General features: G+C 32.8%; 1 protein-coding gene across 20 annotated transcripts in view; it reads left to right on the top strand.

Moving 5' to 3' along the window:
- The window catches only part of CDC42BPA (CDC42 binding protein kinase alpha), a 316,154-nt gene that overhangs the window by 256,335 nt on the left and 33,869 nt on the right, over positions 1-25,950 (top strand). For 7 of the 20 annotated variants that reach the window (XR_014265738.1, XM_082469813.1, XM_082469795.1 and 4 more), the window contains 5 exons: positions 655-702; positions 8,368-8,406; positions 15,435-15,539; positions 19,423-19,506; positions 25,039-25,144. Coding sequence is in view for 19 of the 20 variants with exons in the window: in XM_082469813.1 (XP_082325939.1) it covers positions 655-702; positions 8,368-8,406; positions 15,435-15,539; positions 19,423-19,506; positions 25,039-25,144 (382 nt within the window). In the remaining variant the exon portion in view is untranslated. The remainder of the gene's footprint in view (positions 1-654; positions 703-8,367; positions 8,407-15,434; positions 15,540-19,422; positions 19,507-25,038; positions 25,145-25,950) is intronic. The other 13 variants (XM_082469803.1, XM_082469812.1, XM_082469804.1 and 10 more) reach the window with 6 other exon arrangements.

Genomic DNA, 25,950 nt, shown 5'->3' with positions numbered 1-25,950 from the left:
GTTTTTTAGAAGTATACCAAAAGAATGCTTTTCGTTAAAAGTATTACATAGAGTTTATTTGGCACACTTCATTATAATGAAATAGTGATTATATGACTCTGTCATTCTTTGGTACTTAAATTCTTTGCTAGAAAAAAAAATTAAGATATGAAGTATATTTTTATGTCCGAAAATTTAAGTTAGTGATTATATCTTAATCAACAAATAATCATATGTCTCTGTGCAAGGCACTGTTCTAGGTGCTGGAGATACAGTGGTGACCAAATTGACGAAGTCCTGCCCCTCAAGAAGCTTACATTCTAGCAGGAACAATTAGAGGCAGAGATTCTGTTGCTTACTTTTAGTTGTTACCTTCTGGAGTGCTTCCATTTAATTTGATTATTAATGAGCTTCAGCTTAATACATTTTGAGCACAGTATATGAATTGTATTTCATTCTTTTGGGAAAGGAAAAAAGAATCACACTTTAAAAAGTAATTAATGAATTTCTAAGTTTCTTGAGAAACAATGACAGTGACTGCTTTTCTCATTTATTTATTTGAATTAATGTCATTTGCCTTTCAATTGTTTTACAAATTTTTTGATTTATTATTTGTTCTTATTAAATTGCTTCATCCATATTTTCTATTTTTTTATTGCTGTATTCGTTAAATAGGATTCCTTTTCTTCTTCCTCATCTTCACTGATTGATTTTTTGGATGACGTAAGTCTTTGATTTTCAAACCAATGCATCCTTCAGTAAAAGAGATCAGTGAATTGATATGAAGAATTTACCTAGTAATGCAGTCAGTTTTAGAAATATCACACTTGATAATTTGTGAGGCAAAATGTGCTTCTTTCTTACTTTAAATACAATGAAGAGTTATCATTATTAAATATAATAAAGTAAAAATGTACTTTTAAAAATGTGTTGTCCATCAGAGAATCTCTATAGTTCCATTCTTTGCAACAATTCTGAAGACTGGAATGCTTATTTGATTATTGTCACTATAGATATATAGATATAAATAATTGCTCATTTTTGTTTTTCATGGCAATTTCTATTTCACATTCCCCTTTTCTTTTCAGCACTTTACTATTTAGTTTATATGTTAGTTAAGAGTAAACCTCTGGTGGTATAATCAGAACAAGTGACACGTTTTATTAACTCTTCCAGTAGATTTTATCATAACACAATAATTGAGTACAGATCAATTTTTAATGCCGACAGAATTTCTCTTCTAATGTAAAAAATGATTTTAGTTAATATATGCACTATATTCACTATAAATTGACTGCATTATCATTTTCTCTCTTAAATTGTATAGATTTAATAATTTAGAAGTTCCTAATGTATAGTGTTCCTCTCTTTACAGAAATACCTGACATATACGTTCTCTCTAATCCACATTAAATGGCACAATAATTCTTGTTGTAAAGCATTGTATTATCCTGTTGAACATTCTATCTTTACAGAAATTTGGAAATAAAATGGGTTCAAATGCAAATATTGTGCATATAACTATTTTTAAACCAGGGGAAATTCTTTAAATGTTTTATTTTTTGTGTTTTGTTAAATATAATTCTTATATTGAGGAGAGTATTAAGCATAATTTTCTACTAAAGAAAACTCCTGATCTATATTTTTAAGTGATTTTTTATTTCTTTGAAATATTTATACCAAAGTGTGCACTTTTCCATTCTAAATGGAAACTATTTTATTATTCTTGAGACAAATAATTAAACTAGCTAATTCTGCAGTGTGATAAAAAGAGAACTCTTGATGTACAATAATATTTGATGTTATAATCTGATATATATTTTACTATTCTAAAATACTCAGTATGGTATTTCCATACAGATAACATTCACCTTAAAAAGAATGGGAAGGAAGTTTGAACAAATATTTTAATTGTCCTTTCTCCTAGAAGACCATTTTCATTTTTCTTTCTAATAAACTCTTCTCTACATCCCTTTTTCTCCCACAAAAATCTTTGAATGTACAACACAGGAGTAGTATGTATTTTGGTAAATAGGTTAGCTCTTCTCAGCAGAAGCACATCTCAGCCCACTCCTATCTCATCTCTGCTCTCATATGCTGTCTTCTGCCACCATCCAGCTGTAGTGTCTGTTTCCCACTTTTACTTTCCTCCAGAAGTACCCTTTCTTACCCTTCACCCACTATTACCCAGCATAGATACAGTTCAGACATACATGTAAATTGTAAAGTAGTACAAAGGAACTCCTATTATAAAGTAACCGAAACTAAGTTCACAAAGGCTGCTGAATCTTTATGATTTAGGCTCCAGCTCTTCAAGGGTGTGGTTTTTCCCTCATTTGCTTCCTAAGCACTTTCCTCTCAATTTATTGCTTAAGCACTTAAGTTGATTCAAATCCTGCCTCTGTCACTTTCTAGGTATATAATTTGAAGCAAGTTATCTAACCTTTCTATGCACTGGTTTGCTCATCAGACAAACAAAGATAATAATAGTACTAATCTCATAAGGTTGTTTGAGAATTTAAAGAAACAGCATATGTAATACCCTCAATAATATTGGTTATTATTTCCTTACTCTTAATAGACCAGTTCCCCTCCATTGCTGTGTTCTCTTTAGCTTCCTTTCTTGTCCACAAGTTCAATTTCACTTAAGTACTTTCTTAGCTCTTCACCACTCAGCCTTCCACTTACCACCAATGTGCATCACTATACTTTCCTCCTGTTGAATCACATTACCACTGGAAATGATTTTTACGTGTCAGGGCAAAGGCCAGCAGTAACCTCCCATTTAAAAAAATATTTTGTATTCTTAATTCATATTTTATGGCATAAACCTCTTATTTCTCTTCATACTTTGTAACTGTGACCACCCTTCCCAGCATTATCATCCGTTTCACCCTCAAAGTCATGATAGAATGTTGTTTTGAATTATGGTATTCAATCTTTGGCATGCTTGGGTTCAGCATCCAAGATGTTTTGTATAAAACTCAAGTTCTGTAGCTTCCTTTCTCTTAGGCATGTGGATTCTTAAGGATTAAGATAAATCTTGATTGTTCTTTGTGCCCAAACTAGTTACGTTGTTGTGCATGAGGTTTAAAATATGCGACTGCGCTCTATACTAAGTAGACTCTGTCTCTTAATTAATCCATAGGACACATCCTCTGCTCATTCTTTTCTGTTTTCTATCTCATTGGTATAGAAAAGAAAAAGATTATGTTGAATTGCAGTGGAATTTGTAGATATAGGAGGGAATTGAATTGCAGTGGAATTGAATTGCAGTGGAATTTGTAGGTATAGGAGGGAATAAGGTTAGTTTTAAGCAAAATGGCACAAATGAAGTTTTCTTTTGTGTCCACACATCATTGACCTTCTCCATCTGCCCCCAGTAACTTAGTGCCCTCATACTGCCCTCCAGTTCTTCAAAGCTTTATCACCAGTGCCGCCCCTCCCCCAAAATTACCTTCTAGTTTTTTCCTTAACCCTCCCACACAGGCCTATTAAAACTATAATTCTTTTACTTAAACAGTACACCTAATCACTCTCCTACCTCTAATTTTTCCTCAGTATGTTTTGCCTGTTATTCAAAATTCAGATGAATGCTAGGATTTGGGGCAATATGGGAAGACATTCGGAACAAGATGCTTTCCTTTTAAGTTACACTGTTTAGACAGCTCTTGACAGAAGAGAAAGAGTATATGTAACAGCAGTCCCTCCTTCCCTCTGACTCAGGCACAGCAGAATACATTCTCAACATTCTGTTTCTGTAACTCAGCGTTTGGAGTTTTCTACCTGTAGAATAATAGACTTTTCAAGGAGAAGAGAACCTTAGAAGATTTTTAGTCCAGTGGTTTCAGTAATTATTTACCACAGCACTCCCACTAGTAGATAGGTTACTCTCCCATTAGTGAGAGTGACTTTTTAGGATTCTCAGTCTTTGGAGTAATAGGGAAGTGTTGACAAAAGGGTTACATGGCATTCTTTAGGGCAGATAAAAGGGGGGGGGGCTGAGTTAATTTTGAAAGAAAGTGAGACCATTTTGATTAGTGGTCCCTTGGGTAAGGCACTCCCATATGAGTTACTGAGATAGCAGTCAAACAGATACCAGGATCCCTTCTGCTGTGGAAATTATTTCCTCTTTTACCCTCATCTTTCTTCTCAACCCCACGTGCCCAATCCTAGACTGCCTGTGATACTGCATATTAGGCCCAGCGTCATCCTGCAGGTTGCAGGTGGGGGGAGGAAATGGAGCTCAGCAGCTTAGGTTTTCCCCCATCTGTTCCCTTCATTCCCATGATAGCAGATCCAGGGATCATCAGACTAAGCTTACAGGAACCTCCCATTCTTTTCAGTTCATTTTCTCCTTCTCAAGTGAACCCCCAAAATGCTTGACTTGACTATATTCAAGGAATACTAGTTATAGTTATATAAATGAATGAGTTGCTGTTTATATTTGATAAACATATTGTCATATATATGAAACATATGCTAGGTAAGTTTTGAGTTTTATTAAATTACAGTTCTGTACTCTGTTCATTTAGCCTAAGTTCACAAAAATGGAATTTGCCCATTTATCTGGCAAATGCGAATGTATCAGCTTGCTTTTTGGAGGTTGTCTTACTCTAGTGTACTGAGGAAAAGAGTAAATCAAGGAATTAAAGCTCTAGAATATAAAGGTCAGACATAAAGGAATAGAGATAGTACCTTTAGTCCAACTGTCCAGTACTCCTAATATCGTGTTCTTTTCTTGCATTCTGGCATATTAAGAGAAGAGTAGCCTGGGAGCATTGGCAAGCTGAGTTCTACTCTTGGTTTTGGCCTTATATAGAAGCTTACTAAGATGTCCCAAAATATTTAATTTCAGTCCTGGCTCCTAGGTTCCTTCATTTATGTCTTGCCTTTAACATTGTTCTCCCTCCTAGGTTCTTTCATATTCTGTCATAACCAATCACAGAAATCTGGGCTTGGCAGCATAGGTTTAGCTGTATCTGGGAAAAGTTGATCACACGTGAGAATCAATGGAAGACAAATTTCTAAAACATGCGTTGTAAAGAGTTTTTAATCCTATGACCAAAGCTAGGCCTAGATCCTTCTGAGAAATTATGACATTTCTATAATTTCCTCCTTTAATACTTGTTTTTTAAAATTTCCACATGTTAAGCACAACCTGACTTGAAACTCTCACATTTCAGAAGATTGGCATATGCCATTCTTCTCTAATTTAGGTAGTATGTTATATTGTATATTATATATCATATATTATATCAATAATATATATGGGTAACTAGAGGAAAGAACCATGACTACATAGTCTTTTACCTCTTCGGTATTTTATTAAATAAGACCTCTGGAATTCATTAACTGAACCTTAAAATCTATTAGCCAAATTCTGTGTCCACAAGATAAATTACTTCTTTTGGTTTCTGCTTACCGTGCTTACCTTCCATAATCAGCCTTAAAGTTCTGGTGGCAATTTATAGACCTAGATATAAAAAGGTATATGATTGCATATTAAGAAAATGTACTGGTTTCCAATGCTTGCTATGAGATCAGTTTCAGCGTTTATAGAAAACCGTGGTATGTGTGGGTATGTATAAGAGTGTGTGTGTTTTCCTCTAATTACACCATCAGGCAAGTGTAATTTGCTCTTTTCTATTGAAAATATAAAAATGGTCTGATTTCTAAGTAGCCACCTGGAGAAGAACATTATTACAATGGTGATTTAGTATCACTCTTAGCTTAGTGATACTAAATGCCAGCTTAGAAAACTTGTTGTCCTTCATATGCAAAGATAGTTTTGAGAGACATTCTAACTTGTTTTTGGTATAGTGGTAATATAGTTTATTTTGAGCTATTCATGCTCTTTCTCATGGTTTTAACATACTCTAGACTTTAGGAGTATCTGCTGTGCACAGTGGTAGATGCTAAGATAAATCAGACTTAGAAGTAGACCTCAAAATGCTTATCTTATTATTAGAAAAAAATACACAGTTAATGTATTATGTGAAGTAGAAAATGATAAATGCCATAAGAAATATTTAGGTTAAATATTGTAGAATTTCAGAAGGATTCATTCAATATTTACGAAGAATTTTAAAATTTACAAGCTTTATGCTAAGCATAATACAGTATTTCCAGCCCTTAAGGATCTGAGTCTGATGGAAAAGACAAACATCTAAATAATTATAACACCAATGGGAGAAGTACAATAATAAAAGATATGGACTGCATATCATGGGAATATAAAGGAGATATTATGGAGCTTAGATTTAATCAGTCCTATATGTAATAATTATTAAAAGGCTTAACAGAGGAGAAAGGTGACCAGTTACCTTTTGGACAAGTTAAGTTTGAGGTGCCTGAGGGACATCCATGTGGAAATGTCCAGCAGATAGTTTTCTAGATGAGTCAGAAGGTTAAGGAAAAGGAGTGAACTAGCAGTAGAAATTTGGGAATGATCAACATAGTTGCAAGTAGATTGAGATCTCCCAGGGAGAGATCGTAGCAAGAGAAAAGCAGTAAGTCAGAACAGAAACCTGGGATCTCTCACATTGGAAAGGGTGTGGAGGAATAGGACTCCACGTAAGAGAAGGAGGAGCCGTGGTCACAGGGGATGACTCAGGGAAGTGTCGTGTCACGAAAACTAAGGGAGTACAGAGTTTTAAGAGGGAATGGTCAGCAGCCTCAGGTACAGCCAGAGATACCTGGTACCGTAGGACAAACAGGAGATACTGATCTTACCAGCATTTCATTAGGGCGATCAAAGCAGAAGCCAAATTGTACAGTATTGAGAAGTGAATTGAGAGGCTAGGAAGTAGAGACAGTGATAGTATACCATTTTGAGAAATCTGACTGAGAAGGTTTGAATCCTAACTCTACCACTTAACCAGTTTTGTGACCTGTTGCAAGTTAATCTGTTTTCTTCATGTTTAGAATTGGGATCATAATACCTACCTTATATTAATCCTTCTATGAGGATTAAAAAAGTTAATATATGTAAAGTACTTTGAAAAGTACGTGTACATATTTTACACATGACAAAGGTTAGCTATTATCATTAAGGAAGAGAAGGGAGAGATTAAATGTTAGAGGAAGGGTTGAGGGTTGAGTTATTTAACGTTTGGTTGTTTGGTTTGGGGGAGTGTGGAGGGAGACAGATACTTCCTGTTAATCACTGAAGGAATATAACCAGGTTTGAACCTGAGACTTTAGCCTCCACCGTAACGGAAGACGAACTGGACTAAGAAGAACCTGTTGAGAAATCTGCAGACTTTCTAATCCTGGTTTGCTATTAACTCTTTGGGACACAGTGTTTAAGTCACCTTCCATCCCAATTTCCTACAGAAAGAAATAATAGTTCCTGTGTACCAATCTGTCAGAGCTATTGTACAAGTAAAACTGATCATCTTGAGTGATGTTTCTTATCCTTGAGGTTTTCTCTGAAATCTTCTGTAACTCCTATAGACTCAGTTTATAAATTCCCTCCTCTAGGTCCCCATAAAAATCTTGTACATCCCTCCTCCAGGTTCCCATACAAACTTCGTACATGTCCTTATTATAGCATTTGTCACATTTTTGATGGCATCATGTCTCCCCCACCAGTCTGTGAACTGCCATACCCTCTTTATCTTTTAAGTACCTGACATATTGTAAACACTCAGTAAATGTCAGGTTGAATTGAATATAGGAAATTGCCTGAGTAGAGATGGTATATATTTGTGAAACTCTATTACTTGAGCATCACAAATTTCAAAAACTTGAAAAATATTTCTATATAATTATCTACTTATTGTTACTTTTTCTGAATTACTTAATTCTTTAATGTCAGAAAGGTGACGGTCCCTCCCTCTCTTGATTAAGCCTAATGTCTAGTCAGGATGGACAATATTGTTGAAGTAACTTTTTGTTTTAATTCAACATCAGTAGTTCTGAAGGCCTAATTTAGCTCTTATCATTGAAAAGAGTCATCTTTGAAAAGAGCAAGAATTTGGTAGATAAATGTCTGAAGCAAGACTAGTTAATTAAATATTTTGTTAAATGCTTACTAGCACTAAATCAGAGTTATTTAGACCTTTTTGTGCTCCCATTTCAAGTTGCCACTACCAACCTTTCCAGAAAAGAAATTGGCCATAGCTTGATGGACCATTATTTGGTGGGTGACTGTTTGTGCAAGGTCCAGTGAAAAACTTTATTACCACTCTTAGACCTAGCCTGAGGAACTGTTTCTTTTCTTTCCTGTCTTCCAGTTTTTCCTGAAAATACATGTACTTTCAACCTATCAAAAATGTGTCTTTATATGTATGTTTATATACTTTGTCTGTTAATACAGTATTAGTCATTGAGAGTCACGTGTGTAAATATTTGTAACATAGTATTCTCCTTTCTTTGTTGAAGCGCTCTCCATCCTGTACTCCAGCTAGCAAAGGCAGACGTGTAAGAGACTACTGCACTTGTGTGCCCGTCCGATGCCCTCTACCCCTATCTCTTATCCTTTTTGCCTGTGGTTGCAGTACATGCTACTGTTTTCGTGATGTATTATTACATTTATTGCATGCTTTGTGCTGCTGCTCCTGCTATTGCTACTCTGCTTTTCTGTACTTTTTTTTTTTTTTCTTTTTTGGCTTTGGCCGCAAAGCTTTAGGAATGTTCATATAAATTTCTGTAACCAAACTACTAAAATTATAAGGTATCTTTTTTATTTTGATTGGGTAAAAGAGTGATCCTAAAGTATGCTTTCTAAGTTGGTCACATACAAAGTAAATGAGTTTCTAAATAATCTGATGTAAGCAATTATGTGGAGATTCTTAGAAATTTTAATTACGTAGAAAGAAAGCTTGATAATTCATATTATGCAAAATTCAAGAAAGATTTGGGATAAGGTATAGATCTTACTGATGATAATTTTATGTAAATCAGTTCTGGAGAAACCTTTGATAGATTTTTTAATGTAGTTCTAAGTTATATTCCTAAAAATCTTGTATTTAGAGTTTCGAGGCAATGATGTTGGTAATAAATCATTTATATTCTAAGATATTTCCAAGATTTAAAAAAAATTTTAGCATTCCTTATACATGTATTGATAACAAGCTATAAACATCTTCCTATGCTAAGGCTAGTTCAGTGTTTCTCAATCTGAAATGGGCCAGACACTACCTCTCTACCTCTATCCTGCAAGATTCTGATGTGCCCAGAGTGGGGAATCTGTTTGTGAAAAGGTCTCAAATTTTTCGAAAGCAGCCTCCACCCAAACACCAATATACACACATTCAAACTCACTAGTTGAGAAGCTAGCTGACACTGTTTGCTCTGGTTTTCATATGCAATGTAAATAACAACATTAAAAAGGAAAATCTGTGATAGATACAAATTTAAAATTTCTACTTGTTGGCTTCATGATCATTGGTATTGATCAACACCTTAAATCCAGAATTTCAGACTGGGAAAGCTCTAAATCAGGGAATTATCTGGTTTATGGAAGGCATGGTAAGCAATAGAGTGACCCACTGCTTCCTGTACTCTTATCTTTCTGGTGTGATGGAGGGTTGATTGTAAAATGAACGCAATTAACCCTAATATAGCCCATGTTTTCAAACTACTGTTTAACAATGAATAAGCAGTTTCAGATACCAGTGGTATGGCCAGTAGAACTTCAACTTCAACTGATATCTCATTAATTAATGAAGTTTATGAAAAGATTGCTGGTCAACTGACTTATTGATTATTTTGACATTTGTACAGAGTTAAAACCATTGGGTATTTGGATTTATCCAATCTGAATATATGTTCATTGGTATCATATAACCTCTAAAAGGGAAGACCAAGATGTTGTGTGCCCCGTTATATTAGGTTCAAATCATTAGCCTGTGGATTGACTACATTTTTATCTGTTTGCTTTTCAACAAATTTATCATTCAGAGAGATTTTGTTTTTCTGGTTAAATTTATCATAGATTAGTGATGTCTCTTACCTTGTAGACTTCTGGGGGCTTTGACCACCCAGAACATTTCTGTGAGTCTTTAAATAGGAAAAAATTTTAAGGGAAATAGCTGTTATAAGACCCCTGCTATTTAGTCTACATTTTTATTCTATAGGATATAAATAAGTCACACTTAACCAGAGCCTAATGACTTATAATTACATATGATTTTTTTAAATGCAGATGTGATAGGCTTGGTAATTTGCTTTCCAGGCTTCCTTTAATTTTTCCTTTATTGAGTATTTGACAGATAAGAAGTCAGCTACTTAAAAGTGGTAATGTCTGTGAGGGAGATAACTGAAGAATTACCAATTATTCAACAGTTAAATAGAAACATAGAATAGTGAGGAACCTTAATAGTCCCTGGGAACATCCATGAAAACAGTAGGGCACAAATAGTTACCATTCCTAACAGTGGCCTTGAATCTAACAGTGGCATACAATTTTATGTTACATACTGTGTTTTTAGACAAGAAATGTACAATACTTTCAGAAATTTAAAATTCTCTGAATGAAATATCGTATAAATGAGGTATATATTTGTATTTCCCATGTGCTCTAAAGCCTCATTTACAATTTAAATAATGCTCTTTTTAAGTGGCGTTATTTAATTAATCATAGTGTAAGAAAGATTTGTTATTAATGTCATTATTAATGTCTGAATACAGATGGTTATGGAAAGGTTCATAGTGTTTTCATTAATAGTGAGAAACACTGAGTATCTATTAGATTATTCCTTCAGAATTTAAAGCAGAAATTGTAAATAGCCAACATGTGGCTGGACTTTCTTTTGTGTTTTCTTAGAACATGTGTAAATTCTCCAGAGTAGATATTCAAATCAATAAATTGAAAATAACTTAAGGAGAAATTTTCATAAAGAGAAACAAGTTATATTATTTGTAACTAGTAAGATTACATTTACTAGTCATAACTAACCTTCAGTAATTTATTATTTGTTTTAGAATGATAAAATATATTTACTGTTGTCCAAATGACATAGACAATGTCCAATACTGTTTTTAATCATAAAACAATTAACAGAGATAACTATATCACTAAAAGCTTGAGTTATAAAGTGTATCTGAATATTAAAAAATTGGATTACCTGCCACTTTGTTTCTAAAATACTCCCAGCTACAGGATAAAGAAAATTGATGAAAACTGGATTTTTTCTGTTAACTTCGAGTTTTTTATTTACCAGTACAAAACAACATGTTAGATGTAAGCTATTTTTTAATCTATATCAAATTCGTATCAAGTGTTGGTATCTTTTTATTTTAAAACCAGGTTTCTTATATGAATGTTTTGCTATTTGTACTTGTTCAAATCTATAATTATTTTTGGAGTAGAAAAGACCCGTTGATACATGTTCAAGATAAGTAGTTTTTGATCCTTTTGTTATTTATAAGAAGGCCATATTGCATAATTTGAGAAATTCTTGATTAGTGGGTCATCTAAAAATCAGATGTGAGCCAAGGTGGAAAACAACTTTTCTATTTTATAATACCATACTGCTCTAAAAATACATTTTGTGGTTTATTCATTAGAGAAGTCCTAATAGATTCAGGAAACATTATGGACTTTTTACATGACAGTGTTATGCATTATGGACAATACACTGAGATTCAGTTTTTCTGCTTTTATTTTCCCAAGCAGTAGAGCAGTAAGTAAAACTGACGTTAGAGTAGATGTTTCTAATACCTATTCATTGGAATAACTCCTTAAAGTATGTTTACTTAGAAAAAGACTCAGTTAATCAAAAAACAGAAAAAAAATCACATTTACATGAAGAGGTTTCTTATTTTTCTCAGTAGATGGCAGCTTATAAATATTGAGTGAATTGCTTATACTATTCAGTTAAGATTTGTTTCCAAGCTCTTCCTTTGGATTATATCAAAATATACTGTCCAATTAATATTAGCTATTGTTCCTTATTATTTTCCCTATTTTATTATTCTTTCTATAATCATAAACCCAGTTATGAATTAAGATATCACTGCTATTGATGTATATCATATTTATTAGCTTTTCTTGCATTATTAATTCAGGTCATTGCTTACATTTAATGCTGTAATTTTTTTTATAATACAAAGAATTTTTAACTTCCTTGGCTTTAATATAATATTAGTGATTATATTTGTTTCAAAGGTAAAAGTAACTAATATGCTATTAATCAGTTGCTTTGCTGTCATTTTTATATCTGAATCATTGCCAATTATCAAAATTAATTTTAAGCTATCTGTATATCCTGGCATATAGTCATTGAGTATTCTGAAAGTTTAGTAAAATTAATTGCTTTTTAGTAACTAGAATTACAAATTAATTATAAACGCATTGGTAAGCATGTAATTATAGATAAAATTAATAACATCTTGAAAACCATAGTCGTGTTGGGGTTAACACTTTGATGAAGAGAATATGTAAGTGATATTGTATTTTTCTTGTTACTGGTAACCTCTTTTGAGATATTGTTTACACTGGTAGTAGTCCAGAAAGGAAATGAAATATTAAAATCTATTAATCTAATCAGCTATTAGCTTCTACTAGAGTCTTTTAAAAGACCTGGGAAGTTTTTTTAAAGTTTGATATTCAAGACTTTTTTGCCATGAGTTTATTCATCTTTACCAAACTTTTGTGTCCTTGTCTTTATGAGAAACACACTTGGAAAATAAAGTGGTAATTTTTAAACTTCATTTATACATGCATGGTTTTTTTTAAATCACAGCATCATTGTAAATGGCATAGTTCAACTCTTTAATAAGGTCAGTTAATGCCATCTCAAAATATTATTTCAATATTTCTTACTTTGAATTTTGTTAAACAAAATTGTCTTGATTTTGTTTAATCTCTGGAATTTATTTTTACTTTAAGAGCATAAAGCTCCAAAAAGCTAGTGTGGAAATTTTCATTATTCTATTGTACTATAATTAGGATGGGTTATTTTTAAAATTTAAGTGTTTTCCACTTCTGAAAAGCCAGTTTTAACCTCCTTCAGCTAAGAAAATCATTTTAAAATCTGCTCTCATTTCTATTGTTTTCTTTCATTTTATTGATGAGTTAAAATTTTTTAGGAGAAAAAGGTTTATAATGCTAGTAATTCTTCAGAAGGGCCAAGAGGTATGTGCTAAAAGCCTCAGTCATTCCTTAAGAGTCACTGATTTGTGTAATCACAGATTAAACTGTGATAGTGTTTTTTTTCTTGGCCAATATCAAACTGCCATAATGTCACATTTTCATAGGGTCATGAAACATGCTAGTAAATGTTTTAATGATCAACTTGATTTTTAGGTTTGACAATTTTCATGACGTGAACCCCCGCTTTAGAGCACATATTGGCAAAATGGCTTAAAGTGGTATATTCTAATTTCAGCACAGGAAAGTATATAAAACAGTGTGTTCAACTTCTGTCAGTATGTGTCCATATGGCACAAAGAGCAAGCCTGCTTTAAAATTTCAGCCAGTACTATTGGGAACAGCAATGTCTTGCCTTTCTCATTTTTGAAGAATTTTTAAAGTAATTGGACCCAGGGCTACAAAGCCACTATATTAGTTATATTAAATTTGCTCCTCTCAGAAGATTGAGAATCACTGTCTTATTTTAAAATCTGCTTCAAGTAAAATGGAACCAAATTGTTTCTGAATTCTCTTTATCACCTTTTTTAAACACTGCACTATCCTTCACACAGGAACTTCTGATTTTATGTCTTTTAATCTATGGGCTAAAGGCTTTTGTGTGACAGGTCAGAACGTTAAATTTTCTTAAAATAATCCAATTTTTTTACAAGTAGCAAATCCTCTATTTGGACACTTCTTTAAAACTTTATGAGATCATTAACTCTTGATTATTTGAGTCAGTTTTAAAATTCTTATTAGTGTAAAATGTATCAGTATTGCTTATCAATTCCATTTTAATAGAACCTACTCCCCCATGGACTTTTTAATTCAGCTTGCAATTAATATAAACTTAGGGAAACCAGAAGTAGATTTTTAGAAAATAAAAGACATTTTGCCTTATTCCCAACCTAGGGTCATATTTCAGATTAACAATTTGAACTGATAACCTTCTCCATGGCTGTCCCTCAGTAAAATTGTGAACTCGGTAAAATTTGTCTGGAATCCCATTTTCTTCTTTCTTTTACTCTCCTGTTCCTGAGCAAAGTTCATTGTCAGTCTCCATGGTCACTAAATTGCTTTGACTATCTCTACTGTGGAGTTGCCTTGGTACAACCAAAGGAGTACTGAATTTGGAGTCAAGAGATGAGATTCAGACCTGGCTCTCCCACCTCATAAGGCATACTAGTTTTATGAAATTATCCACATCACACACACAGAGCTGACATACAGCTGGGATGCATCGGTTCAATGGTTCAGTTTTTAAAATCTGAAATACTCTCCTAGCTGTTAGTACATAGCTGCTACTCCAGGTCCCCCAGATGCCCTTACTGAGATCCTTACTGTCCCCGTTTCTCCTGAACCCAGTAGCTAAAGGTTTAAGGCCCGGCTGCCGGCCATCTTAGTCGGTCACACCAAAGTCCTGCCTTGCAGTTTGCCAGAATACCTGCCCATGCCCACCACCAAGGGAGGCCACACGTGGGCACCAGCAGAGGGCTACTCCAGTATTTGCCAGCCCACTAGCCAGTCCCTAAAATAGTAACCATAATAATAATAGAGAAAGAATTTTTTTAAAAATCTTTTTAGTACATGTTTAAAATCCTTAAGCTGATTACTCTTTTTATTGATTTGTAAATCAGTAAGTGCTGATTTACAATAAATGCTGACCTAAGCATTGTTCTTGCTGCACAACGTATTTGAAACAAATTCCCTAACCTTCCCAAGTTGTCTTCATTGCCTTTCATTTAAAAAACCCAATCCTGGTAATTTTGAAAATTGCTGAACTGAATATATATCATTGATCGGTGTGTTCCATAGGATCTTTTATGCTAAATTTTAACCCAAAGCATCTTCAGTTTCTAAAGATACTTGGTTAGAAGGGTGCGACTGAGTATAAGTGCCAGTATTTCTACTGCTGCAAAATAAAAAGAGAATTTAATTTAGTGACAAAGCTGATAGGTTTGTTTCTTTTACTTTCAACTAATGCATTGTAGAGGACCAAATTTCATTCTAATCAAGGACAAACTTATTTGTAATCTGCAGTACATATTTCTAGTAAGTACTCTGCATTTATTTCACATGTATGATTTATTTTGTGGAATACAAGTAAAGAACATACAGTAGCTCAAAGTAAGAGATCAGTGGTGAAGATTGGAGCATTTTGTTAACTATTGTTATCTTGACCTTTGTTTAAAGCTAGTGGTTATGCTTGTATATAATGACACATCCCTAATGTGAATATTCAAACTGAAGTTTGTTATTCTCCTTTCTCCAGTATGTTATCATGATCATGCCTTACAGAAATTTACTAAGAGCTGCACACTGTTTAAAAGTGATTTCTTGGGTTTTTGTTTTTCCTGACTTATTTTCCTAGACTGATCCCGTTGAGAACACATATGTACGGAATCCGAACGTCAAGTTTTACATCCAGTCAAGGTCCACATCTCCTTCCACATCTAGTGAAGCTGAGCCAGTTAAGGTGCCTCACTGGAGCAGTCTTGCTCCCCAACTTTTCACTTGTGTCAGGAAAGAGGGACTTGCAAAAACAAGTGAAATCTGACTCTCTTCTTTTAATCAAATGTATTGTGTTATAAGTCACAGTATATTGAAGACCATTACATTTGACTGATAATATAGATAGGATTATAAAACTGAAGTAAAAAATGGTCCCCCCAAATTCAACCCAAAATAGACAGAAATTTTATTTAATTTTAAAGTAGTCTTTATCTTAAGTAGAGAGCTATATAGAAAAGAGGACAGAGTTGTGTGAATTTTGGAATTATCAGATAAAAACTCTGTGGACACATGGCAGTGTCAGGTGCCATTCTCATATTTTAGTTCTTCTAGTCAATCTAATAAGATATGACATAACTGTTACTTCATAAGTAGAGCTTAAAATTGCCACTGCTGGCAACTGAATAGTTTATTCTAACTGTTAATCAGCAATAGGCATCCATCCTTTTAATATTTAAATCATGCCTTTTAATAGTGCAAAAACAGTGTTGTGTTTGCACCTTATGTAAGTAAATGGTTTTAAACAGCCAACTGATCAACTTTCTCAACAAGTCAGAAGGATGTATTATTCCTCAGTTAATGCTGTCCTGCCTCAGATGCAGTTCTGGTTATTTACTCAAGCTTTACAATTCTGACATGGCTCCCTTGTTTCGCATTTGGTCATCAGACAGAGCTGTGTCTAGTTTTCCAATAGAAGCAGATAGTCCCATTTTGAAAGCTGTCTGAAGTGAAGTTTGAGTTGTAGTCAGATTCTGACTTGGTTTTTTCCAACCCTGTGATAGATAGACTACTTGGTTAAGTTGATGATACCCTCTGATTTTAGATTTTCATTGTTTTAATATTTTGAGTGTATGCATTTTTATTTTAATGTTAAAATATTTAAAGCATACAGAAAATAATATTATAAACACCCACATAACCACCATCCACAGATTTAACATATGTGAACATTTTGCCCCAAAATTTGTATTAAAAAGAAAGAAAATATTCCAGACAGTTGAAATAACCTTCCCTATACCATTCCCCCTCTCCCTTCCCAGACATATCTAAATACCCTGAAATTGACATACTCCCTTTCTTCCTTACTTTTACATGTTTATTTCATTTGTATCCATAAACAATACATAATAGTGTTTGTTGTATATTTAAATTTTACACAAAGGTTATCTGCATCTTATACAGATACATGTCTACTTAGTTCATTCATTATAACTGTTGCATAATATTTCATTGTATGAATATACCACAACTATTTATCCATTCTCCTGTTGTTGGATATTTAGGTTGTTTCCAGTTTTTTGTTATTACAGTCGTTGCTGAAGTGAACATCCTAATAGCTATCTGCTTTTGCAAATGTGCAGAGTTTGTTTAGCATATATACCTAGAAGTGGAATTATTGGGTTGTGTGGAATATGCATTTTCAGCTTTAACTAGATCTTGTCAAATTATTTTCCACAGTGGTTGGACCCGTTTTCACTCCCACCAGCAGTGTGTGTGTGAGTGAATTCCCTATTTCCCCACATCCTTCCAACCCTTGGTACTGTCAGACATTAACTTTTGTCTATTTGATGGGTATAGAGTGGCATTTTTGTTTTAATTTGCATTTCTCTGATCTCAAGTGTTATTCAACATCTTTTTATATGTTTATTGACCATCGATGATTTGCCTGTTCATGTCTTTTTGTCTGTTGTTCTATTGAATTATTTGTCCACTTGTTTTGTAATTGTTCTATATATATTCTGGAGACTAATTCCTAGCTGGCTATATGCATTGCAAATATTTTCTTCCAGTCTGTGGCTTATTTTAAAATTTTATTTGTCGTATCTTTTTGTCTTGCAACAGTTTTTATTTTAAAGTAGTCATATTTGTCAGTCTTTTATGACTTCTGCTTTTTATGTCTTTCTAAAACAGTTCTTCTCTATGCAGCAGTTATAAATATTTTCTTCTAAAAGTTTTTAAATTTTGCTTTTACATGTTTAGGACTTTAATCAAACTAAAATTTGTTGTTATGTATTATGAGAAATGGAGTTCTAATCTAATGTTTTTCTTGTATGAACCACCAACTCTCCTGTATTTCCCCCATTGATGTGTAAATCTATCTCTGCTTTATATAAATGGGTCTGTTTGGGGATTCTCTATTCTCTTTCATTGTTCTTTTTGTCTGGGATTCTCTATTCTCTTTCATTGTTCTTTTTGTCTATTCCTGTGCCAACATCACATTGTCTTAATTATTGTAGCCTTCAAATAATTCCTGATACCTGGTATGATCAGCCACTCCCACATACTTTGTTCTTCTTCCTTTACTTCTTGACCCTTTAGTTTTTACATATGATTTTTAGGTTCAGCTTGTAGGTTCCATGTAAAGCTTTTGATTGGATTTGAACTTATAGATTATCTGAGGAGAACTGATCTCTTTGTGATATTGGACCTTTCCGTCTATGAACATTATTTAGATATTTTTTTATATCCTTCAATAAAGTTTCATTATTTTCTTCCCGAATGTACACCAAATTGCTTGTTAGATTTGTTCCTAGGAACCTTAAATTTTTATTGCTATGGTGAATGGGATCTCTTTAAAATATGTTTTCTAAATTAGGCATTGCTGGTCTTTACGAATTGTGATGATCTTGGATTCAGCACCCCTACTTCACCCCTTTTAATTCTAAAAACTTCTCTTGGACTTTCTATGTAAATTCTAGTGACAATTTTGTTTCCTATGAATTGTTCTTTATTAACTTTCATAAAGGTTTTGTATTCATCTCTTTTATTTCATATTTATTTTTTTTAATGTTAAATTATAAATTGGGTTTAATACTTTTTTCAAGGTATTTAAAAGTAAATTAAATTTAAATTAGAACTAAACTCACAGTTAAGTTGAAAACTCTGAGAAGCCCATCTAAATTCCATTTTAAGGCTATCATGTATATCAAATATTTGGCTTTTGGAGGTTATATAGTAACAAAGGCAAAGAGGGACCATCCATTTTTCTCTTAATATTTTAGAATATTCTGTAACTTTACACAAAGCTAGCTTTTTCCTCTTGCTTGCTTGCTTGCTTAGCATCCTAAAAGGAAGTCATTCTTCGTGTATTTTTTTTACACTTTGCTAATAAGTGATGTCTCTTTTTTTCCACAATAACATCCAAGTAAAATCACTGGTTCCTTTCATTCAAAGAAATATCTTACAGTAATATGCCATAAAATAAAGATATGGCAAGTAATTAAATTTCTGTCAGTTCTGAATTCCAGTAATATTAAATAATCTAACTCCCTTCTTAGAAATTATTTTCTTCACAAAAATCCCACTAATCAATCAATCCATCAATCAATCAATCTCTATATCTCGCATGCGCTCTCTCGCTCTTTCTCTCTACACACATACACACAAATCCACAGAATTATATTCCATATATGTAATATGCATTCTGTATATAGAAGTCAAAGGAGTTAAAAGAATCTTCTAAATATTTTGATTATAAATCTTGCTTAAAAACTTTCAGATACTTTATACAATTAATATGGCATTTTCAGTTGAACTTGAAAATTAATATCCTCATTTTTATGTAGGCTACATGCTATGACTTTCTTGTGTTCTTCTGCAGGTTCTCTTTTACAAGTTATTTATTTTTAAATTTCCAGACTGAAATAATTTTTATAAATTGAACAAATATTTTATTTGTAGATATTGCAGGCAGAAATTTAAATTATCAACACTAAGAATTTTAGCTTCATTGAGATAATTTTTCCTTATTGCTGTTTTGTTTGGCTGTATTTACTTTTATTTTTAGTGATGTTTGATATATATGGAGTGTTTTATGACATTTATTTCCTCTTTTCCCCTGGATTCAGACTGTAGACTATACTCCACTTCCAGTTCACACACCAACCTTAAGGAAAAAGGCATGCCCTGGTTCAACTGGCTTTCCACCTAAGGTATTCAATCTAGTTATAAGCATTGTATGTTGTGAAAAAAAAAAAAAAAAGAAAGAAAGAGAATGGATTTCTTCTGCTTTTTTATGTGCCATGATTTTTACTATTAGATTCCTCAAAATTATAAACATAAAAGCTGGGAAAGAGAATAAATTCTGTATGAATGGAAATAATCACCACTAAGAAAGGTAGGACAAACATGCAAAGTTTGTTTTGTTTTACTTCCATCTTCTTAAATTCAGTGTTTTGAAGTCTGTTACAGCAAGGAGTAGTGCTTGGAGTATGTACTGTAAGGAAGGCATTAAGTTGAGGCCACTTGTGGAAGAATCTAAAATTGAGCTTAATAAACCACTTAGAAAGAGAAATGTTTAGAGAAAAATTCAGGTCATTTTTTTTTTTCATTCCATTCAACATGACCATGTCCAAAGTATTGTATATGGTAGAACATGAAGATTTAGTTGCTTATCTCAAACTCCTACAAAGGAATTCTAGAAATTGGAACTCTCCATCCACCGAACGTAAACTTCAGGTAAACCCCAGAATGAGAGACAGATTGATGGATCTGAAAAACAAATAAAATATACCAAAATATAACTGGTATAAAAAAAAGCAACAAACTAAATAATCTATGCTAGATAAATTTTGAGGCTAGACAGAGCATGAATTTATAATAAGCAAAATAAATATGTTCAAAGAGGTAAGAAAGGAAGTAAGTTGGCAACATGGGTCAGGATAAGGTACTTATAAAGAAAAATAATTTCCAGGTGCTTGACATGAAAATATAACTGCTAAAATAAAGAACTCAAGTAACTGGCTTTAATAGCAGAATGAGCAAACTGGATGTAGCAGAAAAACAAGTTGTGAGATGGAAGATGAGGTGGAAAATATGAAAGTTAAGCTATAAGACAGAAATAGTTTCTATCTATATAGTAGGACTTTCAAAAGAAAAGAAAAAATAGAGAGATGGAAATACTTAAAGAAATAATGACCTAATATTTCCCAGAAATAAAGATGGAAATCCTCATACTGAAATACATTATTATGTGCTAAAAAGAGTAGGTAAGAAAACATTCACACTTGGACACATTATAGCAAAATTTAAGGATATCATAGATCAAGAGAAAATTCTAAAAACTTTCAAAGAGAAAGCAGATTGTCTAAACAAAAGTCAAATTGATATTGGTCTTCTCAACAGCAACGAGATGCAAGAAGACAAGAAGTATGTTCAAAGTGTTGAAAAAAAAGAACTCTGAACCCTAAAATTCGTTCTGCTGATAGAAGTAAATAGCTAACAGGGTTAAAGGAAATTGTCCCTAGGAAGGACGACTTGGGGCAAAGGGGTACTACTGTTTTTGTTATAAGGATTGTGATACTGTTTACTCTTAAAACTATATACATGTATTAATTTGATTTTAAAAATTAAGCATACATACATCGGAGAAAATGTAGAATTGCTTTGTGACTAGGTAATGAAAATAAGATCTCAAATCACAATCATAAGGTGAAAATATTGATGGACTTTACTACATTAAAATTAAAGATCTTTGTACATTGAAAACATTGTTAATAGGTGGTTAATAAGTGATGACAGACTAGTAGAGGATATTTGCAGTGTTTAACACCAGTAAGGGATTCATTTCTAGAACACAGTATATAAGAAACTCCTGTAACTGCATGTGAAAAAGATTAGAAATCCAGTTGAAAATCTGGCAAATAATATAAGTAATTCCCATAAAAGGAAATCCTGATGGTCAGCAAGCATGTGAAGAAATGTCCAACCTTATTTATAATTGGTGAAATTAAAAATTAAAATAATTTAATAATTTTAAAATTAATACTACTTTATACTCACCAGATTGTCAAAAAATAAGTAAGGTAGCATCAAGGATGTGAAGAAACACGCAGCTTCACACACAGCTAGTGGAATTTTAAACAGGCACAACCATTCTGGAGAACAACCTGGCTACTAGAGTAGACATATACCACATAACCCAACAATCTCATTCCTTCAGAAAAATTTTTATGCAGATCCATTAGGCAACATGACAGAGATGCTTACTGCTGCATATGGTAACAGGGAGTTGGAAATAGAAGAAAGATAGGTAAAATATGATTGATGTGTAACAAAATCACATTTATATAAATTAGCAACACTCAAAAATATCTAATTCATAAGGCTGTGTACATATCCAAGGACCTGTGTAGATCACATTAGATTGGGTGACAGATTTCATGGGGAAGGATGGGGAGTAGATCATCAAGGATGAATTAAAAATAAAATAAGGCCAAATACAAGACCAATGTCAAGGATCTTAGTCCTTATGCTCTTTTCTAGGAGTTTTATGGGCTCAGGTCCATGTTCAATCCTTACTCCATCCTTACTTTTGAGTTGATTTTTATGAGTGGTTTAAGATAGGGGTCCAGTTTAATTAATTAATAAATAAATAAATAAATAAATAAGGTCAAACAAAATTAGAGGGTCCTCCACGAAGCTCTGGTGATAATATTTCATGGACTGAATATTAACTCAATTTTGTACACCTATTGTTCCTCCCCAAAAAATAAAATAAAATTTACTTCATGTTTTTTAAAAGATGAAGGATTGAATCTATAATTATCTCAAAGTAAAAGTGTTTAAAAGGGAAAAAGGTTATTTAAAAAAAAACTTTTAATAAAGGTTTGCTTGAGATAAAGACTCCTTTACTTGTCATTTATAGTGTAGAATCCTAATTATGTACAACTACTAATTTGTAAGTTTTCAAAAAGGGTTGGTTCTACTTTGTTCTCACATCTTTTATTAAAAGTATTTTACCTTCTCCACTGAGTAGCTTGAAGTCTGCAACACTGACAAAATTGGAATAGAAAAGAACCCTTCTTTCTATCAACTTCTTTAAATTTCGTGGTTACAGTTAATTCTCATTTTATTCCAAATTATCACATAATCTAAAATTAATTTGAGTTCATGCTTTAGGTTTAATGCCTCTTTTACTAATCATTTTTTTCTCCTCCTCCAACTACCTTTTGTGGAAGTATTAGAAATCAGGTATTGACCAGGAGACAAGAAGGGGGATCTTAGAAAGATCCAGAAGCCAAGTGGTCTAGATCCTAGGGCTGAATTTACCTATCTTTTTGTTACTATTCATCTTCCCCCACCCCGCACCAGAAAGAAAGAAAACCAAAAGCCTATTGTGTGTTGCCTGAAGTTTGATGCTCTCAGAATCATGTTATTTATGTTATATATTATACTGTTCTTAGTTGGGATTAGTAAAACATGGACCATTAATCTTCAGTAGTGAATCATGCCCACCTCCTAGAATTTAACCAGCACCTGCCAGTTGGTCATTTAAAATCAATGCTTTGATAAAACATTGTTTATCTTTCCTACTATTGCATACTTAGTTAAAATTATGACATCCTGAGCAGATCTCTGGGGAAAAAGTATATAATAAATATGTTTTGTAAACAATTTTTAGATATTGTGATGTAATACTATTAAATTTGTCATGGGCATGGTTATTTTATTACTGTCATTTCAGACAAGTCTTCTTATCTTTTAGAAGAAGAAAAAAAGAACAGTTACTTACCTCAAGCCATTGACTAATTCTTTCATTGTAATAGAAGCCTTTAGAACCAATCAGTAACAAATTTTGCATTATTGCATTAATGTATTTTGAACAGTTGAAAAAGTTAGCACTAGAAAATTTACTCTCATAGTTCCTGAAAGTTAAAAAAACTAAGAGTAAAAATTAGTATACAGGAGAAATGTTGAGCAAAATTTTATGTGATGTTAACAAATCAAGTATTTTTATCACAGGCATGGAGGCCTCTAGTCTTGACCTAACTGTGTCTTATGCAGTCTGGTGTTTTGGGGGTTTTTTTGGATCATATTTTTCAGTTACATGTTTTTAAGTTATCAAACTCTGAAAGATGGCAGAATCAGATCCAGGCTTGAATTTTAACTCTACCAATAACTGTCTATTCATGACTAATTTATTTAATCTCTCTGAGTTTCAGTTTCTTCATCTATATAAAGAAATAATACCTGTCTTCCCAGAGGCATTGTCTCCATTAAATGAGATGATTGAGAATTACTGGCACAATGTCTGCACCTTGGTTGTTGCTCAGTCCACATACAGCAGTTATAGAGCCAGTAGAAAGATAGTCTGTACCCTACTTAGAATAAAGTCAGCCCAGTGTGGCTTTGAAACTGACCAAAGGTCCTGAGGAACTTCTAGAATAGAATGGTTTGAGGTTGGACCAGAGCTCATGACTGCTCTAAATTTGAGAATCTCATTCCATTCCAGGACCCTAATATAAAAAGATGATGTACTTTTCTACGCTTGATTTTTTTTTAATTTCTTTTGTTATATGTAAATATATCCCAGTTGAGAAGAGCAAAATTTATTTTTAACTTAAGTTTTAAAGCTTTGAATATTCTCTTTAGTTTTTTGTTAATATGGTAAACTTCAGCTGAAATAATACTACTTTAAAACTGTTTTCCATCAGTATTCACACGTTACCAGAATACAGGATAAAGTTTTTACTAGTTTAAATCAATCACACATATAAAAAAGAAATAATTAGCCAAATTTGTTTTCAGAATATGTTTTATAAATATGTTTATATTTATAACATACATATGTAAATATGTTTTGAATGCTTACTCTGTGCCAGCACTGTTCAAAAGGCTTTGTTTATATTAATGCTCATTTAACCACCCCATGAAGTAGATGTTATTACTGATTCTATTTTATAGAATAAAGAAAGTGAGACACAGAGGAGTTAAGTAATTTGTTCCTAAGTTCACACAGCAGAGTGATAGAACAGTGGCTACAATTCATTTATTATTAAAACATGCTAAGAGTTCATCTGGAGAGGAAAGAAGTGTTCTAGAGAGCTGAAATCTACATTGGCGTACCACCATACAGATCAGCAAAGACTTAGAGAAGAACTTTAACTGCTGGGTTTTCAGTCTGTCTCTGGAATAATATATGTGTATTTATATCTGCTCAAGTGTAATACTGCCTGCTTCCAAGGGAGGAAACATATTTGTTAAGCATGTTACTTGTTCGTGGTCCCAGAAAATCAAATACATGATTTTTAGTAGGGACAAGAATTTTAAATTACTGTTTGTTCTTCATAAGAAGGTATAAAAGCATATTAAATTTCTTTATTTGTATAGGTATAAATATGCAAAATTTCACCTAATGCATTGCCAAAGAATTTACCAAAATCCTGAATTCAAAATTCATGAGCAAAAAAATGCTAGTTTATTTTATAACTTTTCAAACGGCATTCAAGAGCAATTGATTATCATTTAACTTCTTATATTATTTTTAGCATAATCCAGCTCAGTATTGCCTAATAAAAATATTTAAAGAGCATTAATTATAGAAAGATGTGGTGAGAAATGAAAAGAATTCATTCTACACCTAATTAGAAAACATTCTAGCAGCTGGTGTGGTTCGCAGAGATTCATATTATGGAAGTCCTTTAAATCAACAATGTGTATGTTTTTATCAATTTGTTTTGCAGCGCAAGACTCATCAGTTTTTTGTCAAATCTTTTACTGCTCCTACCAAATGTCATCAGTGTACCTCCTTGATGGTGGGCTTGATAAGACAAGGCTGTTCCTGTGAAGGTAAGAATTAAATGGTAAGAAAATGTGACTAATTTAGAGTCCTGACATTTACTCCCTGAATTGTGATCAAATAGCTTTATTCTCTTTAAAAAGTATATAAATGTTTATTTATTTAACTTAATCATTTGCTTTTCTTTGGATAATAAACTGAACACCTTGCTAAAGTCTGTTGAATATTGGAAACTAGACAGATGGTCCCTAGAAACATTTTCCAGGGGAGCTATATTTAAATATGTTTCATTCATCTTTGTTTCATCATTCAGGAGAATTTGTGGTCCCCAAAACCCATTAACCTGTATGACAAAATATGTGAAAGTTATTCTTGAATCTATTCATTTAATTTTACCCTTGTTTAATTTATTAGAGAAATTATTATTAATAAGTAGACAATGAAGTATCTTTTCACAAATATTAAATGTCGGCTACTATGCCTCAAAAGATATTTTATTCCTAGTGTTAGTAGCAGAGGTTTTTCCCTACCATTCATTGATCCATCCATCACATGCTCGCAGAATGCCTGCTCTGTGCTTCTAGGCGCTGGGGATCAGTGTTCTAATGTTTGGCTAGTTCTCACAACCCAAGTGGAAGATCCTGATTGCATTATCTTAACTAGTCTCTTAGATGCATGGGTTTAGAGCAAAAGGAAATGGGCAGGCTTTAAAAGTAGAGATTTGAGAGTTATGAATGTGTGAAGTGATGAATATGAATGATGTTTTCCAGGAAACACATGTAGAGTAAAAAGAGAACAAGTATGAGGACAGAGCCTTGGGAAACATAGTTAAGGGGAGGTTAAAGGTAAAGATAAC

This window comes from Balaenoptera physalus (assembly GCF_965194825.1).
Source record: "Balaenoptera physalus genome assembly, chromosome: 1".
Classification (NCBI taxonomy): Eukaryota; Metazoa; Chordata; class Mammalia; order Artiodactyla; family Balaenopteridae; genus Balaenoptera; species Balaenoptera physalus.
Note: the sequence above shows the minus strand (reverse complement) of the source record. Positions and strands in the feature narration are given on the sequence as shown.